General features: G+C 41.6%; 1 protein-coding gene across 1 annotated transcript in view; it reads left to right on the top strand.

Moving 5' to 3' along the window:
• Positions 1 to 18,752, top strand: part of LOC133630466 (meiotic recombination protein REC8 homolog) — a 64,556-nt gene that overhangs the window by 8,690 nt on the left and 37,114 nt on the right. Inside the window, exons 3-5 of the mRNA XM_062022065.1 lie at positions 9,562 to 9,704; positions 10,598 to 10,673; positions 10,738 to 10,852. Coding sequence (XP_061878049.1) covers positions 9,562 to 9,704; positions 10,598 to 10,673; positions 10,738 to 10,852 — 334 coding nt within the window. The remainder of the gene's footprint in view (positions 1 to 9,561; positions 9,705 to 10,597; positions 10,674 to 10,737; positions 10,853 to 18,752) is intronic.

Below are 18,752 nucleotides of genomic sequence, written 5' to 3'. Positions count from 1 at the left end.
GAGGAGCCAGATGAGGTGGTTCGGGCATCTGGTCAGGATGCCACCCGAACGCCTCCCTAGGGAGGTGTTTCGGGCACGTCCGACCGGTAGGAGGCCACAAGGAAGACCCAGGACACGTTGGGAAGACTATGTCTCCCGGCTGGCCTGGGAACGCCTCGGGATCCCCGGGAGGAGCTGGACGAAGTGGCTGGGGAGAGGGAAGTCTGGGCTTCCCTGCTTAAGCTGCTGCCCCCGCGACCCGACCTCGGATAAGCGGAAGAAGATGGATGGATTTATGAGTTTGAACATGAAATATCTTGTCTTTGTAGTGCATTCAATTGAATATGGATTGAAAAGGATTTGCAAATCATTGTATTCCGTTTATATTTACATCTAACACAATTTCCCAACTCATATGGAAATGGGGTTTGTAATTATTGTGGTATTGTTGATGTGCTGAAAAGGTACTTAAACACAGACACACTGTAATCTTTTAAACAAGTTATTTTTCAAAACAATTAAAATTAATAGACACACTGTTAGAAAGCTCACCATTTTACATGTTTTGTATTTATAATGCTTTATTGATACGCATCCTACTCTGTTCAGCGGTCCTTGAACACACAGTAAAAATTCCTCCGTCTCGTATTCCTCTAATTATAGATCAATATACCAATCACTCTGTATTAGGAGAGCACAATCTGTTGGTTTAATTTAAACAATTTAATATCTTAGTTGTTCAGATACATTGGGGTATGTTGTTTCGAGAAAGACGCTAAGGTCTCTTGTAGGGCTGGGCGATATGGCCTTTTTTTAATATCTCAATATTTTTAGGCCATATCGCGATACACAATATATATCTCGATATTTTGCCTTAGCCTTGAATTAACACTTGATACATATAATCACACCAGTATGATGATTCTATGTGTCTACATTAAAACATTCTTGTTCATCTGCATTAATATATGCTCATTTTAAACTTTCATGCAGAGAGGGAAATCACAACTAAGTCAATTTACCAAAACTGTATTTATTAAACAGTTATTAAGCAGTGGCACAAACCTTAATGTAATTTCCAAAACAGAAAGTGCAAGATTGTCAGAGACATTTTAAAACAAGTTATTAGTGCACTTTTGTGCATGGTGTCACTAAGATGACTTATCAAAACAACACTAAATTAAAGTGCACTTTTTGTACAGAACGCCACTACAATAGTTTAAAACATGATGTCACACAAGATATTTCAATAAGTGTCACATAAAAATGAGCTGCATATCAAATAGTATATGTCCTACGGAGTTGATGTGGAAATAGTTGCTTCGGCATTTAGTTGGTGTGGCACCGAACAGAGATGTTGACATGTAAAGACATATTCCCGCTTGAAGCCAAACCACTGTTAGACGATGGACCCCGTGCTGTTTTTCTTGGGAATTAATTATTCCTCCATTTGTTACCAGATTCGCACCTTCTTTCTCTCGTATTACCACTCAAACCACACCGTTAGCTGTTAGCATCACAGCTAACGTTACCACGTCGCTAACTGTCTGCTCCGCAGGAGCGTGTGACGTTGCTCACGTGACAGTATGTGACGTAACGTAAGAAGGTGCGCTTGTTTAAGTCTCTTTGAGAAGGAGAGACAGGAACGAGTGGGAAACGCATGCAGTTTAATGCCCCGCAGCTAAAAGCAACTGCCTGAGAACGTATACTCGAATATCACGATATAGTCATTTTCTATATCGCACAGAGACAAACCCGCGATATATCGAGTATATTGATATATCGCCCAGCCCTAGTCTCTTGTATTCATGTTAGCATTTCAGCCAGCAAGCTAGGATCAGTTGATCCATAAGTTCAACAAAAGATGGTTATCAATCATGGTTTTTCAATAATTTTGATTTAAAACTGTAATACTAGCCATCGGGATCTTTACCCCAGTTATCATTAACACCGTTTACCGTTACATCCCTACCCTGCCATATTCGCCCTGTAATTATTTGGTATCGATACCAAATTCTGCATTATCACCCACTACTATCTAACAACCTTCCCGACACTTTTCTGTGTTTCCTGGTCACTGGTGTGAGTGACATAAGAAAATCTCTGACTCGCTAGAGGTAGAAAAGTCATTGGGGCCATCTGCTGGCTTGCATGTCACAATATTTAGATCCCAAACGCAATAGCAGTGTTTCCCACAGATTGGCAGTCTATTTTTGACTGTTTGGGGCGTGGCTAATGTGGTTTTATCGTATAGTTTGCATAATTGGCTATGACGCATGTCTTTTTAAAAAAGTCTAAAATGTTATACATACTGCATATTTAACAAAGCCATATCGGTGTTATACATATCAATAATTAGGGATGCATCAAAATGAAAATTCTTGGCTCAAACTGAAAATGGGGAAACCATGGCCGAAAACTGAAACAAATTATAATGGCAATTATTATTACCATTGTTTGCGGGTCTTTCTGAGATATATTAAATTACGCCCACACCTCAGACACGCCCACACCGCTCCAGATCAGGCATGAGATTCTGACACTATGATAACTTTAGGCAAAAATCTCACATTTTAATGGTATGGTATTATAGTTACTGCTCTAAAATGTGTTAATTGAAAATGTCTTGATTGAACAGTTTTAGCTATAAGTCATTCTTAAAAAATATAATACATGATAAAAGTGGAGCATATATATTCAAAGCTGTCAAAATAGGATTTATTTTCTACATTTAAAATACTTCATGGTCTACATAACATGTATAACTATACCAGATAAAGCTTAGTTCTAATGTCACTAGCTTAATTAATGCTAACATTCAATGGACTGTTAGGAAACGGTGAGGTGGATCCCAAGGATGCAGAGACGAATTTGTGTTTACAATTGTTCTTCCTTTTATTTGGCGGAAGCACAAAGTAGCAAACAAAGGCGATGGTGGAAAACACAAAACACACCATGTAAAAAAAACTACTAAGAGGAAAATAAACACACAAAACTAAAAGCGCTAGACAAGGCTAGGAAAAATATACTTCATGAAAGAAGTAAATAGACTAGGTCCAAAATAAAATGCTAGACAAGGCTAGGAATAATACGGGCCAACCTGAGATGAAAAGTACGCGATGAACTAGTGAGTTCTCGTGGCACGACCAACAGGTTGCAAGCAATGGCAAAGTTCCGGCGCTCACCGGTTGTCAGCAGCCTGGTTAAATAGGCTGTTTTTAATTACAGTCAGGTGTGTGCTGCTGCCTTGCGTCAGCTGCACTCCATACTGTGAACGAGAGAGAGAGTGAACATGGAGTGCAGACAACAGAAATAGGCAAGGACATTTACAGATTACCACAGTACCCCCCCCTCAACGGACGCCTCCTGGCGACCTACCTGGCTTGTCTGGGAATCGAACGTAAAAGTCCTTGATCAAGTCCTTGTCAATTATAAGCGATCTAGAGATCCATGACCGTTCCTCTGGGCCGTACCCCTCCCAGTCCACCAGGTATTGGAAACCCCTTCCCCTTCTTCTCACATCCAAGATGGTGTTTACAGTAAATGCTGGGTGACCATCAACCAGCCTGGGTGGAGGAGGCGGTACCTCCGGAGGACTGAGCGGGCTGGATGAGACAGGCTTGATGCGGGACACGTGAAAAACAGGATGGCACTTGAGAGATCTAGGGAGATGGAGCTTGACTGCAACACGATTGATGATCTTGGCAATGGGGAATGGTCCAATGAACCTGGGAGCCAGTTTCCTAGATTCGGTGGCCAATGGTAGGTCCCGAGACGATAACCAGACCTTCTGTCCCAACAGGTAGTGTGGGGCTGGTGTGCGATGGCGGTTGGCTAAGAGTTGATTCCTGGCCGATGTTCTTCTTAACGCCGCCCTGGTGTTGCGCCAAGCCTGGTGAGCCCGATGTAGGTGTGCAGTAACAGATGGGACGTCGGCACTGGGTTGGGTAGAAGGAAAAACTGGTGGTTGGAACCCATAGGCGACGTGAAATGGAGACAGGCCGGTGGCGGAGCTAATGAGGGAATTGTGAGCGTATTCGATCCATGGGAGATTCTCAGACCAGGTCGAAGGTTGCTGATGACAAGTGCACCGGATGGCTGCCTCCAGGTCTTGGTTGGTCCGCTCGGTCTGTCCATTGCTCTGAGGGTGGCAGCCGGAGGACAGGCTAGGGGAGGCCCCCAGAGATTTGCAGAATGCCCTCCAGACGGCCGAGGAAAACTGTGGTCCTCTGTCGGATACCACATCAGTGGGGATGCCGTGCAGCCGGAAAACGTGGAGCACTAATAATTGGGCAGTTTCAAGAGCTGACGGCAGCTTGGGGAGGGCCACGAAGTGGGCCATCTTCGAGAACCGGTCCACAATGGTCAAAACAGTGTCATTACCCTCGGAGGGGGGTAGTCCTGTGACAAAGTCCACAGCTATGTGTGACCACGGGCGGGAGGGGATGGGTAATGGGTGTAACAGTCCTGCTGGAGCCTGGTGGGATGCCTTGTTCCGGGCGCAGATCCGACATGCTGCCACAAACGCCTTCGTATCTGCCAGAATGGATGGCCACCAAAAACGCTGGGAGAGGACAAAACTGGTGCGACGAATACCTGGATGGCAAGCGATCTTCGACCCATGTGCCCAATCCAGAACGCTGGAGCGGAGCCGAGGAACCACAAACAACCGGCCTGGTGGGCAGCCCCGAGGAGATGTGTCCGACTTCAGGGCCTCCAAGACTTGCCGCTCGATGTCCCACTGGAGTCCCCCAATGACGTGGGTATGGGGAACAATTGGTTCATGTGAAGAATTCTCAAAGGATGAAGAGTAGACACGGGACAGGGCATCGGGCTTCCCATTCTGAGAACCAGGTCGGAAAGTGATGATAAAGTTAAAACGGGTCAGAAATAGTTGCCACCTGGCCTGGCGGGGGTTCAGTCTCTGTGCGGTCCTTAAGTAGGACAGGTTCTTGTGGTCTGTGTAGATGATGAATGGTTGCTCCGCCCCTTCCAGCCAATGTCTCCACTCCTGAAGGGCCAAAATGACCGCCAGAAGCTCCCTGTTGCCAATGTCATAATTTCTCTCAGCAGGGGATAGGCGACGAGAGAAGAAAGCACAGGGGTGTAACTTCTGGTCAGTGGTAGATTTCTGGGAGAGTACGGCCCCTACACCTGAATCAGAAGCGTCCACCTCAACAAAAAATTGGAGAGAACGGTCAGGGTAACACAGAACAGGGGCAGAAGTAAACAACCTTTTCAGCCTCAAGAACGCGGAATTGGCTTCGGGTCCCCATTCAAACGGAACCTTAGTAGAGGTTAGCCTCGTAAGTGGCTCAGCGACGCGACTAAAATTACGAATAAATCGCCTATAAAAATTAGAGAAGCCCAAGAATCTCTGAAGGTGCTTCTTGGAAACCGGAGTGGGCCAATCTACTACTGCTTTTACCTTAGCGGGATCCGGTCTGAGTCTACCCTCCTCAATGATAAAACCTAAGAATGGAATGGAGGATGAGTGAAACTCGCATTTTTCCGCCTTGACGAACAGTTTGTTCTCGAGCAATCGTTGAAGGACTAACCGAACCTGCTGCACATGTTCGTCAAATGTAGATGAATAAATTAATATATCGTCCAAGTAAACAAAGAGAAAACGACCTGTCATGTCCCGAAAAATGTCATTAATGAAACCCTGAAAAACGCCAGGTGCATTAGTAAGTCCAAAAGGCATGACAAGATACTCAAAATGTCCGAGAGGAGTGTTGAATGCGGTCTTCCATTCATCCCCCTCTCGGATGCGAACAAGATGGTAAGCGTTATGTAGATCGAGTTTAGTAAAAAACCTCGCTGATTGTAATGGAGTAAAAGCTGAATCAAGGAGTGGTAGAGGATACTTATTCTTGATAGTAATCTGATTAAGAGTGCGGTAGTCTATACAAGGCCGTAGGGACTTGTCCTTCTTTTCGACAAAAAAAAATCCAGCGGCTACAGGTGCGGTCGAAGGGCGAATGAGGCCGGCAGCTATAGATGTGTTTATGTATTCTTCTAGTGCTTTGAGTTCGGTGTTAGACACCTTGTACATACGGGTCGATGGTAACGCCGCCCCGGCTAGCAAATCAATGCCACAATCGTAGGGTCGGTGGGGGGGGAGTGAGAGTGCTCTATCCTTGCTAAACACCGCCCTTAAGTCATGGTAGTGCTTGGGCACGTTTGTCAAGTCTATGTTCTCTATAACAGCGGTAGGTGGCGGTGTACGAGATCCTGCTGCGGAACGAAGACAATGTGTGTGGCAGGTTACACTCCAATTAATAATGGCCGAACGAGGCCAGTCTATGTGCGGGTTATGCTTATGTAACCAGGTTAACCCTAGAATGACGGGCGCGGACCGTGATGGCACAACAAGAAAAATTATTTTCTCACAACGATTTCCAGACAAGCGCAGGTTGAGTGGGAGTGTCTGGTGGGTTATGCTGGCTAATAGGCGCCCATCAAGAGAATACACCCTCTTGGGCACAAATAGTTTGACAACAGGAATCTTATGGAGTCTCATGAATTCAAAATCCAAAAAGTTATCATCTGCTCCTGAGTCAATGAGAGCGCAAATGTCTATTTGTTGGTTAGACCAAGAAAGAGTACCTTTTAGCTGCATTCTGCCTGCGGCCAACGAAGGAGAACGACGACCTCTGGTGGACGTGTCCTCTGGCGAGTGAGGGCGCACTCGTGGCCGTGCGGCGGGGCGCGGCAGTTCTTTGCAGCGGGAGATGAGATGATCAGCGGCCCCACAGTATAGGCAGAGTTGGAGGTGAACGCGACGTTCCCTCTCGGCGGCGGTGAGTCGGCGGCCTCCCAGTTGCATCGGCTCATCTCTCTGCCATGAAGGGGGGTTGTCTTCGAGTTGCTCCGTCTTGCAGATGGCAGGTCTAGCAGGCGCTGATTGGCTGCAAGGTGGGGCTTGTCTTCCTAGTCGATCCCTCCTCTCCTCCAATAGGCGGAAGTCGATTTGCACCGCCAGCTCGATGAGATCATCCAGATTCGTCGGGAGTGACAGCGGGATCATCATGTGACGAATCTCGTCCGCGAGACCCAGGAAGAAAGCGTCCAATAGTGCTGAGGGACCCCAGTCACAATCGGCCGCCATGGTGCGGAACTCGATCGCGTAATCCGCGACCCGTCGTGAACCCTGTTGCAGCCGGAAAAGGGATCTCGCTGCCTCTCTACCTGGGAGTCGTCGTTGGAAGATTTGCTTCAAGGATTTGGAAAAGTTCGCGTATGTGGAGCTGGAGGTGGTCTGACGGTTCCATTCTGCAGTCGCCCAGGTGCCAGCACGGCCAGACAGGTGAGAGATCACAAACGCTACCTTAGCCCGCTCAGAGGTGAAAGCGGAAGCGTTTAGCTCAAAATGAAGTTCACACTGCGTCAGGAATTGTCTTACGTCTTCCTTTTCCCCGGAAAAACGTTCGGGTCGGGAAAGCCGTATGTTGCTAGTACTAGCGGGTTGTGTAGGCTGGGTGGATGCCTGGTCAGGCACGGTGGTCGAGGTGGGTACGACGGTGGCTAACAGCATGTTGATTCGCTCCAACATGGCGTCTTGACGCTCCGACATCCCCTGTAGACCTCGGCTCAGGTGGTCAAGCTGGTCCCCCTGCTGGTTGATCCTTTGAGCCTGGCCTTGCAATGCTCTTTTCCAGGGGTCTGTCTCTGCGGGTTCCATAGTTTGGCCGGAACTTTCTGTTAGGAAACGGTGAGGTGGATCCCAAGGATGCAGAGACGAATTTGTGTTTACAATTGTTCTTCCTTTTATTTGGCGGAAGCACAAAGTAGCAAACAAAGGCGATGGTGGAAAACACAAAACACACCATGTAAAAAAAACTACTAAGAGGAAAATAAACACACAAAACTAAAAGCGCTAGACAAGGCTAGGAAAAATATACTTCATGAAAGAAGTAAATAGACTAGGTCCAAAATAAAATGCTAGACAAGGCTAGGAATAATACGGGCCAACCTGAGATGAAAAGTATGCGATGAACTAGTGAGTTCTCGTGGCACGACCAACAGGTTGCAAGCAATGGCAAAGTTCCGGCGCTCACCGGTTGTCAGCAGCCTGGTTAAATAGGCTGTTTTTTAATTACAGTCAGGTGTGTGCTGCTGCCTTGCGTCAGCTGCACTCCATACTGTGAACGAGAGAGAGAGTGAACATGGAGTGCAGACAACAGAAATAGGCAAGGACATTTACAGATTACCACATGGACAAGAACATTGACAGGTTAAAGAAAATTAGCATTGCGGTTGTTTTAAACTTGTAAAAATATTTAACAAAATAGATTTAAACAAAACAAAATTGACATAAAACAGAAAATGTATTTCTACTTACAGACATATATTCACCAAACTCTGTAGAAATATTGATGCAAACTCTGCCAGTCAATTCAATTCAAAGTTTATTATCATCAAGTTTATTAAAGTAAATCAGTTTTATCTTTTAACGACTTTGAGCAGGTAATCCATGCTTTTATTTCGTCACGTTTGGACTACTGCAACTCACTTTATCTTAGAGTGATTGCAGTTAGTCTAAAATGTTGCTGCTCACCTTTTAACTGGCACAAAAAACATGAGCACATTACCCCATTTTAGCATCCTTTCACTGGCTAACAGTTCAAATTAGAAATAATTTAAAAATGTCATTATTTAAATCTCCTAACGGATTAGCCCCACAATATATTTCAGACCTCTTAAAAATCTACATCTCCACAAGTTCTCTGAATTCTGCTGATCAAATTCTCCTTGTCGTCCCAAAACCCTGATTAAAATCCAGAGGGGATCGTGCGTTATCTGCTGTGACTCTTAAACTTTGGAACGATATCCCTCTGGTTATTCGGACGTCTTTTTCTTTAATGAGTTTTAAATCACGTCTTAAAACATTTTTTTACCCATTAACTTTTAAACCAGCATGATTTTTTTTACCCATTAGCTTCTCAACCAGCATGAGATTTGTGCAATCTTAGTTTATTTTATGTTCGTTTTACATATTATATGTACCCTATTTTCCAGACTATAAAGCGCACTTAAAATCCTCAAAACTCGATGCCCTGCGCTGTGTAACCCAGTGCGCCTAATGTAAGGAATACGTTTGATTGAGCCTACCCACTTCACTGCATTTGTAGCGTTGGACAGAGTTTAAATGGTCTTATGTTGAAGATGTCAAGAAAAGTTTGTCACTCTGTAAGATCATACCTAATAATGATGATCACACTGATTTTATACACCCCATAACAAGTGAATGAAGCGCATTCTTAGTCAACAGCCATACATGTCACACTAAAGGTGGCCGTATAAACAATAATAAATATCAATTGAAAATACTGTAGAATAAAAAGTAAAATATAAAAAAAAAATACAATAATAATCTGTTGAGTTGACACAGAAGCCTGTGGCTCAAATCTCAAACTTGAATGTCAAAAAAACATAACATTGTCAATGTTTTTTGGAACATGGTTCACATATATCTTCCAGAGGGTTTATTGTTTCTTTCCTCTAACGCAAAATACCATTGTATACAATTACTGTAGCCTACCCACTCTTGTTGATATTCCACTGACCTCCCCACAGTGATGACATCATGAACTACGTGCTGGAGCAGGTCCCACCGCCTCATCCCAGCCTGCCGCGACCTCGTTTCTCCTTATACCTGTCCTCCCAGCTTCAATATGGCGTCGTCCTAGTCTTCCACCGCCAATGTACCCTTCTTCTGGGTGAGTAATCATATTCACCTTGCAGCGGATTCTATCACTTTTTCCTGTCCTCTAACCCAGTGTTTTTCAACCTTTTTTGAGCCAAGGCACATTTTTTTCATAAAAAAAATACGGAGGCACACCACCAGCAGAAAAGGTTAAAAAATTAAACTCCACCAGGTTGTCATGCCTTATTTTGAGTTTGTTGTTGTTTTCTGTGTGTAGTGCTTTAGTTTCTGTCTTGCGCTGTTATTTTGGTGACCCTTCCTGTTTTGTTGGTGTTCTCCTGTAGCAGCTTGACGCCTTTGAGTGCTATTGCCCGCACTTGCTTTGTTTTTGCAATCAAGACTATATAAGTTGTGCGTACGCTATCATTCTTTGTGGGGACATTGTTGATTGTCATGTCATGTACGGATGTACTTTGTGGACCGGTCTCTGCTCCACACACTGTACGTTTTTGCTGTCGTCCAGCATTCTGTTTTCGTTTACTTTATAGCCAGTTTAGTTGTACTTTTGTTTTGCATAGCCAACCCTATGCTTCAGTTCCTTTTCCTAGCGGGACTTGCCTTTTGTTATTTTTTGGTTTAAGCATTACATACATTTTTACCTGCACGCTGTCTCCCGCTGTGCTCTGCATATTGGGATCATGACAAACCATCTTCGACGCGTTCCGACTTCTACAAAGCAATGAACTACCTGCTGCCACCTACTGATATGGAGTATTACATGGTTACCCTGCCAAGCTCTACACAGCACAGGCACTAGACAACAGCACATTATTATAATTATTGATTTGCAAAAATATTTTTTGGACCAATTAGGTGAAGTTGCATAATTTCCCACGGCACACCAGACAATATCTCACGGCACAGTGGTTGAAAAACACTGCTCTAACCTGCTCTCATCCTCCTCAGAGGATATTCAGTATATTTGGAGTCGGCTGTTGAAGCAGAAGAGAGCTCGGCAGCTTGACATTGAGGACCAGGGCAGGTAAGTCCGGACTCCCCCAATCTCACCTAAAAGTTCCCATGGAGTAACTTAAGTGTCATCCCAGACAAGCTTTCCTCTTCCGGGATGCTCTGTCTTACCTGGATGACGCTGATGGAGTGCCTGATCCTTTTTTTGGAGTAATAGATGATGGCATGGCGAGTCTCAACACACTGATTAAGGTATGTTCCAAAAAGATAAATATATGAGCTCCCAGGAGACCTCGACCAATGTCCTATAATAATAATGATAATAATAATAATAATAATCTTCATCATAATAACAATAATAATAAAAAACAACAGAACAGGCCACACACTGAAAATAAAGGGCTCGGGGGCCTTTACTTTTCTTGCTAAAGTCTGCGTCTCAGTTTTGTGTCATAGGTGAGTATTAACATTTTGGCATTTTCTTGTCTTTTTGCTTGTTTTTCACAAATGAACCCCAGGCTGTACTTTGTGCACTGCAGATATCTAGACTCACTCTTATAGCCAAACTGGTAAGCACTGATTCAAATACATTTTTTTTTAACTTTATTTGGCAGGTTTACTCTTTTTCTTACAATATGCATCTAAGCTTGGTGCTATTGGTGACAAACCATATTATTATAAATGTAATTGCAGATACATTGGTCCATAGCAGTATAAAATGCATTATAATACAACACAACACAAAAATGCAATCATTGCAGTTTATGGTGATTGAAATAAATAATAACTGTTTTAATGACATTCAGACTTAACTTAAATCAAGCAGCATTTCCTCATCCATGGCTCACTAGTGCAACAACAACGCCGGAAATGTGTCCTGTGAAAAACCGTCCGACCGGAACTCTCGTGATGAACTATGTAAACCTGCTACACCGGTAGGTTTTAGCGCTTTCATAGCGAGTCTACAGACAGATATAAGTTAGAACTTTATGCTACTTTATATTATAAATGGCAACAGCGGAGGATAAATGCTCCATAACAAGAAGATAGAGGAGAAAGAAAAAGGTTATCGACTATGGTGTCTGCACGGACTACAAAGGCGGACGCACGCAAATTTTCAGGACTTATGCAGATCCCAATTACAGATCAGCAGGTACCAGAAGGTAAGAAAGTTGGTTTTGCATAATATTGCGTAACAAAATGCCAGATAAGATGTCTGCTAATGGGTGCCATTTTGCAGTCCTTACACACCCATAATAATACTTGTATGTTGAAGCACAGCACGTCTGACTACAGTAGCCGTAATGGGCCGACAATCCATCAAGCGGTGCAGCTTCATAGCTTACCAAAGTCGTACTAAAACATTTCGACAGATTTTTGAGCGCCGTGTGTAATGTTCTATATTCTCAATGGAACATTTGCATTTTTGGTGTTGTTTACTGGCATCATATTGCAGTCTACACGTTTCTCTTATGTGTGACTGCCATCTACTGGTCACACTTATCATTACACCATGTGCCAAATAAAATAGCTTTGAGGTCGGTAATCACAAATGATTCCGTACTTTAGGCGCACCGGGTTATAAGGCGCACTGTCGATTTTTGAGAAAATGAAATGATTTTAGGTGTGCCTTATAGTCTGAAAAATACGGTATATGTATATATATATATAAATGTATATATGTATATATATATATATATATATATATATATATATATATATATATATATATATATATATATATATATATATATATATACATATATATATATATTAGGGCTGTCAAACAATTAAAATATGTAATCAAAATTAATCGCATTATTCATAGTTAACTCAAAATTAATCATGATTAATCACAGATAGATATAATTTTTCATCATTAATAAGTGTACCCGAGACAGATCATTTTCCAAGTTTTAACACCATCAACGGACAATTAATTTGTTTTAATTAAAGTTAAAGTACCATTGATAGTCACACACACATAATGAAATGTGTTTTAAACATTATGCTTTATGTTTATGTTTTTTTTAAACATTAATCACAAAAAAGGACAAAGACCATTCAATGACAATAAAAAATGCCTGCTATGTGTTGGTGTTTTGCTAGATTTTGTATTTAGTAGAAATACAGAATTTGTATTCTGGCTTCAAGAGCACTTGCATTCAGAGGAGGAGCTACACTTCCATGTTTAGATACCAGTTTCACACATTAATAACACAAAATGTGGATTGTTATGATCATGCTTTGATTGTCAAAGATGTTTGGTAATACCCATCCATCCATCCATCCATTTTCTACCGCTTGTCCCTTTTGGGTTGGGGGGGGGGGGCTGGAGCCTATCCCAGTGATATTTCCCCCTGAATAAATACTTCTGGTATTCTGTACATTACATGTTGTACAAGTTAATTATCTTCACATTGCTGCATGACAATGTTTTAACCTTCTGTAGTAATTAATAAAATGTTATATTCAGCCTGCTAATCATTCTGTAATTGAGGACTTGACCAGAACATGTTGTAAAATAATTTATAGAATATTTCAGCAAGCCAGAGAAATCCACCCCTGCGCCCTCATATCACAGAATAACAGTACATAACATCTCTGACAAAGCATGATCGTAATGTAAGACATTTCTATTTTGTAAGGTTTCCCCTAAATTGCCAAAATACCTGTGACGGTGGGGCGTGGTCAATATGACGTCATTGCATGATTTGCTGTAATGTATATATTCTTTAAAAAGACAAAAAAAATTGAATATACATTTAAAACTATTAAGTATAGTATTAACATATATATTTTTCTTACACAATATCGTTTTGTTCTATTTTTACATTGTTGCTGCTTGTAGTACAATGTACTTTGTTGAGACTTTTTTCGTTGTTGACATTTCTCCAATCCTTTTAGTCACTCTTTCTTTAATAAAAACAACTGGCACCAAATCTAGCATCTATTTTTGGTGTTATTGGAGACTGTACTCGTGTTTAGAGACTCTGTTTAGATATTTCTGTCCGGCCAGGTCCGTAACAAAAAGCAAGGAGAAGAGAGCCTGACGTCACACTTGCTTCGCGCTGCTGGGAGCCTTTCTCTCATTAAAAGCCGGCAGTGTCATCTTAAATTGTGGAGCTCGCTGTCCGTGGATATGTCTCAGATATAGAGTGGCTCGGTTTGTAAAGCGGCTGTGCCAGCAACCTAAGGATTCGTGGTTCAATCCCCAGCTTCCGCCATCCTATTCACGTCCATTGTGTCCTTGAGCACCCTGGCTTCTGATGGGTCGTGTTTAAGGCCTTGCATGGCGTTAATGTGTATGCATATACAAACCCGGTTTCCATATGAGTTGGGAAATTGTGTTAGATGTAAATATAAACAGAATTTAATGATTTGCAAATAATTTTCAACCCATATTCAGTTGAATATGCTACAAAGACAACATATTTGATGTTCAAACTGATAAACTTTTTTTTTTTGCAAATAATCATTAACTTTAGAATTTGATGCCAGCAACACGTGACAAAGAAGTTGGGAAAGGTGGCAATAAATACTGATAAAGTTGAGGAATGCTCATCAAACACTTATTTGGAACATCCCACAGGTGAACAGGCAAATTGGGAACAGGTGGGTGCCATGATTGGGTATAAAAGTAGATTCCATGAAATGCTCAGTCATTCACGAACAAGGATGGGGCGAGGGTCTCCACTTTGTCAACAAATGCGTGAGCAAATTGTTGAACAGTTTAAGAAAAACTTTTCTCAACCATCTATTGCAAGGAATTTAGGGATTTCACCATCTACGGTCCGTAATATCATCAAAGGGTTCAGAGAATCCGGAGAAATCACTACACGTAAGCAGCTAAGCCCGTGACCTTCGATCCCTCAGGTTGTACTGCATCAACAAGCGACATCAGTGTGTAAAGGGTATCACCACATGGGCTCAGGAACACTTCAGAAACCCACTGTCAGTAACTACAGTTGGTCGCTACATCTGTAAGTGCAAGTTAAAACTCTCCTATGCAAGGCGAAAACCGTTTATCATCAACACCCCAGAAACGTCGTCGGCTTCGCTGGGCCTGAGCTCATCTAAGATGGACTGATACAAAGTAGAAAAGTGTTCTATGGTCTGACGAGTCCACATTTCAAATTGTTTTTGGAAACTGTGGACGTCGTGTCCTCCGGACCAAAGAAGAAAAGAAAGTTGAAAAGCCAGCATCTGTGATGGTATGGGGGTGTATTAGTGCCCAAGACATGGGTAACTTACACATCTGTGAAGGCGCCATTAATGCAGCCATGAAATTCTAAGTTAATTATTATTTGAAAAAAAAAAAAAAAGTTTATGAGTTTGAACATCAAATATCTTCTCTTTGTAGTGCGTTCAATTGAATATGGGTTGAAAAGGATTTGCAAATCATTGTATTCTGTTTATATTTACATCTAACACAATTTCCCAACTCATATGGAAACGGGGTTTGTAGTAATCACAACATCGATTTTGGGAGCACGGTTCCATCGTCTGGTGATCAAAGTACGTCTTTTTAACTATAACTACATATAGCCATTCATACTGTAACTACCTGCTAGTGTTAATGTGTATGTTAGTGTGTTATGATGGTGATTCTTCCGATGGTCTGTGAACACAACGTGTTGACGGAAGTGATGTGTGTCTAGCAGTGAATTACAGAGACATACGTGTGTGCACGGAGGAAATACTTGTTAAAATTGGGCCCATTGTGAGCTTTAAATTGGTAATAAAAGCTAAAAAATAGAGCAGTGTTTTCTTCTGGGCGCTACAATACATTGTATTACTTTATTTTGTTAGGTGTGGCGGCTAATATGAAGCTGTGGCGCATCGCCACAATCAAATAAAAGCAAGGGGAAACCCGGAATGTACTGTGTAGCGCTTCATTTTGAAGCCGGAAAAGGGTGTGATTGGTTTGAGAAAGTGTCTTGACATGCTTTGATGTCGGATCGACTGTTTGCAATAAAATCGTCTCCTTTCGACTTCCTGCCGATCGTCTTCATTTCTGTTGAGCTTTTATGTCGTCTTACTTACTAAAGCAATCTGAGTAGCAATCTAAATGTAATGTTATCACTGCACCTGAACTGTAAACACAGAAGTGAAGCACAACCCACCTCTTAACGATGCGCGCAGCAGGCGTTTGCTGCAGGGATGTAGTCTCTTCTCACGGCAAAAAAATTTAAACTTTATGCTTTTTTAAACAGCTCATTACAAAAAACCAAACATGATTTAATGACAATAATTTAAAAAAAAATGCCTACTGTGTGTTGCTGTCTTGCCAGATTTTATATTTTGCATAAATACAGAATTTGTATTCCTGCTTTAGGGGCAACTTGCATTCAGAGGAGGAGTACACTTCGATGTTTAAATAACAGTTTCATGCACAAATAACACAAAATGTGGATTGTTATGATCATGCTCTGATTTTCGAAGATGTTCTGTAATATCCATCCATCTATTTTTTTACCGCTTGTTCCTTTTGGGAGCCTATCCCAGCTGTAATCTGTGATATTTCTACCTGAATAAATGCTTCTGATATTCTGTACATTACATGTTGTACAAGTTAATGGTCTTCATATTTCTGCATGGCAATGTTTAAACATTCCCTATTAATTAAAAAATAATAATATTCAGCCTGCTAATCATTCTGTAATTGAGGACTCGACCAGAACATGTTATAAAATAATTTACACATATTCCTCAACTGATGTACTAGCATTTCTTTAGGTGCAAATATCACAGAATAACATTACAAAACATCTCTGACAAATAGGGATGGTACCTTTCACATTTAAATCGATACCATGTACCTGGGAATCAGTACAGGTACTCAACGGTACCAATTTTTGGTACTTTTGTGTGTGTTTATGTGGTAAAATGTTTTTATTTGTGTAATAATACAATCTTAAAATGTTTAAATGTAGCATATTTATTTCTCTTTATCGATCGATCATCAAATATATCAAAACAATATCCAATTATTTGTATAGTAACATGTTTGCAATAGTTTTGCTAATTTCTTCAACATAAAAACACTGAACTACAACAATGCAGTGTTATTTTCTTAGTATTGCACAAAATAAAACCTGGCTGCATGTACTCCTTTCTTTTTCCATCTGAAAATATGTGATAGGGGTCCATGGAAGCAATTAAGGCAATTACCGTATTTTCCGCACTATATGGCGCACCGGATTATAAGGCGCACTTTCAATGAATGGCCTATTTCAAAACGTTGTTCATATATAAGGCGCACCGGATTATAAGGCGCACTTTCAATGAATGGCCTATTTCAAAACTTTGTTCATATATAAGGCGCACCACATTATAAGGCGCATAGAATAGACGCTACAGTAGAGGCTTGGGTTACGTTATGCATCCATTAGATGGAGCTGCGCTAAAGGGAATGTCAACAAAACAAATAGTGATTGTACTGACACTTCTACTTGCTGCTCTCTGCTCGCTTTGTTCCCTCTGAATCTCTGTTTAGTCTTCTTTACTTGGCGCAGGTCATCATGTTGCTTCCTCCACTTCCGCACCATTGATTCGTTAATGTCAAATTCTCTCGCTGCTCCTCTATTCCCATGTTCTACTGCGTGACTGATCGCCTTGAGTTTAAACTCTGCGTCGTAAGCGTGTCTCTTAATAGGAGCCATTTTTGGGTCTTTACATAAAGTTTAGGTCTCGCAACTACGGTAATCAGCCGCCGACTTCATTTTCCCCTGTAGAAGAAGAAGTTCTTCTTCTATGATAAGCAGCCGTAGAAGGGGGAAAATTAAGTCGGCGTAGTTACCGTAGTTGCGAGACTTGTTGTGGCTCAATATTGGTCCATATATAACGTGCACCGGATTATAAAGCGCACTGTCAGCTTTTGAGGAAATTGGAGGTTTTTAGGTGCGCCTTACAGTGCGGAAAATACGGTAAGTTAAAAACAAATAAGCAAAAGAGGATGGAGTAAAAATAAATCAAAGGTATTAAACTACAAATGTAAGTGAAGCAAAAACTTTACAGTAACATTACAATGTACTGTCCAAGGAACGGAGCTGATTATGATAAACTATTGCAAGTTAAAATGCAAAGCTAATGTATTCTTATAGAGTAGACTTATTACCTGGAGCAGACATAGAGGATGATGATGTCGCTGTTACCAAATGTTAAAGCTATTTCTTCCCCCGTGTTTTTGGCCTTGCCTACGGCACCGCCCGAGGGTAAAAAAGGACGCGTGTGCGTTAATTGCCCGCTAAAAAAATGTGTGCCGTTATTGAAGTTTATAGTTAACACGTTACAACTTTACGCTACTTTATATTATAAATGGCAACAGCGGAGGATCAATCAATCAATCAATCAATGTTTATTTATATAGCCCTAAATCACAAGTGTCTCAAAGGGCTGGATAAATGCTCCATAACAAGAAGATAGAGGAAAAAGTAAGAAGCTTATCGATTACGGCGTCGGCACAGACTACAAAGGCGGACCCGCACAAATTTTCAGGATTTATGCAGATCCCAAATACAGATCAGCAGGTACCAGAAGGTAAAAAAAAGTTGGTTTTGCATAATATTGCGAAACATTGGGGGGAGTTGGGTCGAAGATAATGCCGAGATTCTTTACCGAGTCGCTTATTATAATTGTTTTTTTTGTCAAATGTTAAGGTGGTATCCTAATAGAATGTTATGATCGAGGGTATCCAAAGCAGCACTTAGCTCAAGTAGCAGCAACATGGATGACGCATCAGCATCCATAGTTAGCAATAGTTCATTAGTCACTTTTGCGAGGGCGGTCTCAGTAGACGGATTTTCCCTTAAACCTGACTGAAAGGGTTCACAGAGATTGTTAGACGCTGAGTGTTCATTTAGCTGCTGTGCAACAATTTTTCAAGGATTTTAGAGATAAAAGGGAGGTTTGACACCAGCCAGTAGTTTAGCAGAAGGTCAGAATCAAGGTTAAGTCTTTTGAGCAGAGAATGAATAATCACTGTTTTGAATGCTAGACGAACACTACCAGAGGTAAATGATATATTAATTATATTTAGCACTGATGGTCCTAATATTACAAACAGCTCCTTGATAAGTTTCTCAGGAAGTGGGTCAAGTAAACATGATGTCTGTTTTGTCCCATTTACGAGTCGCAAGAGTTCCTCTAA

This window comes from Entelurus aequoreus, linkage group LG15, assembly GCF_033978785.1.
Source record: "Entelurus aequoreus isolate RoL-2023_Sb linkage group LG15, RoL_Eaeq_v1.1, whole genome shotgun sequence".
Taxonomy (NCBI): domain Eukaryota; kingdom Metazoa; phylum Chordata; class Actinopteri; order Syngnathiformes; family Syngnathidae; genus Entelurus; species Entelurus aequoreus.
This window is presented reverse-complemented; position numbering and strand designations above follow the sequence as displayed.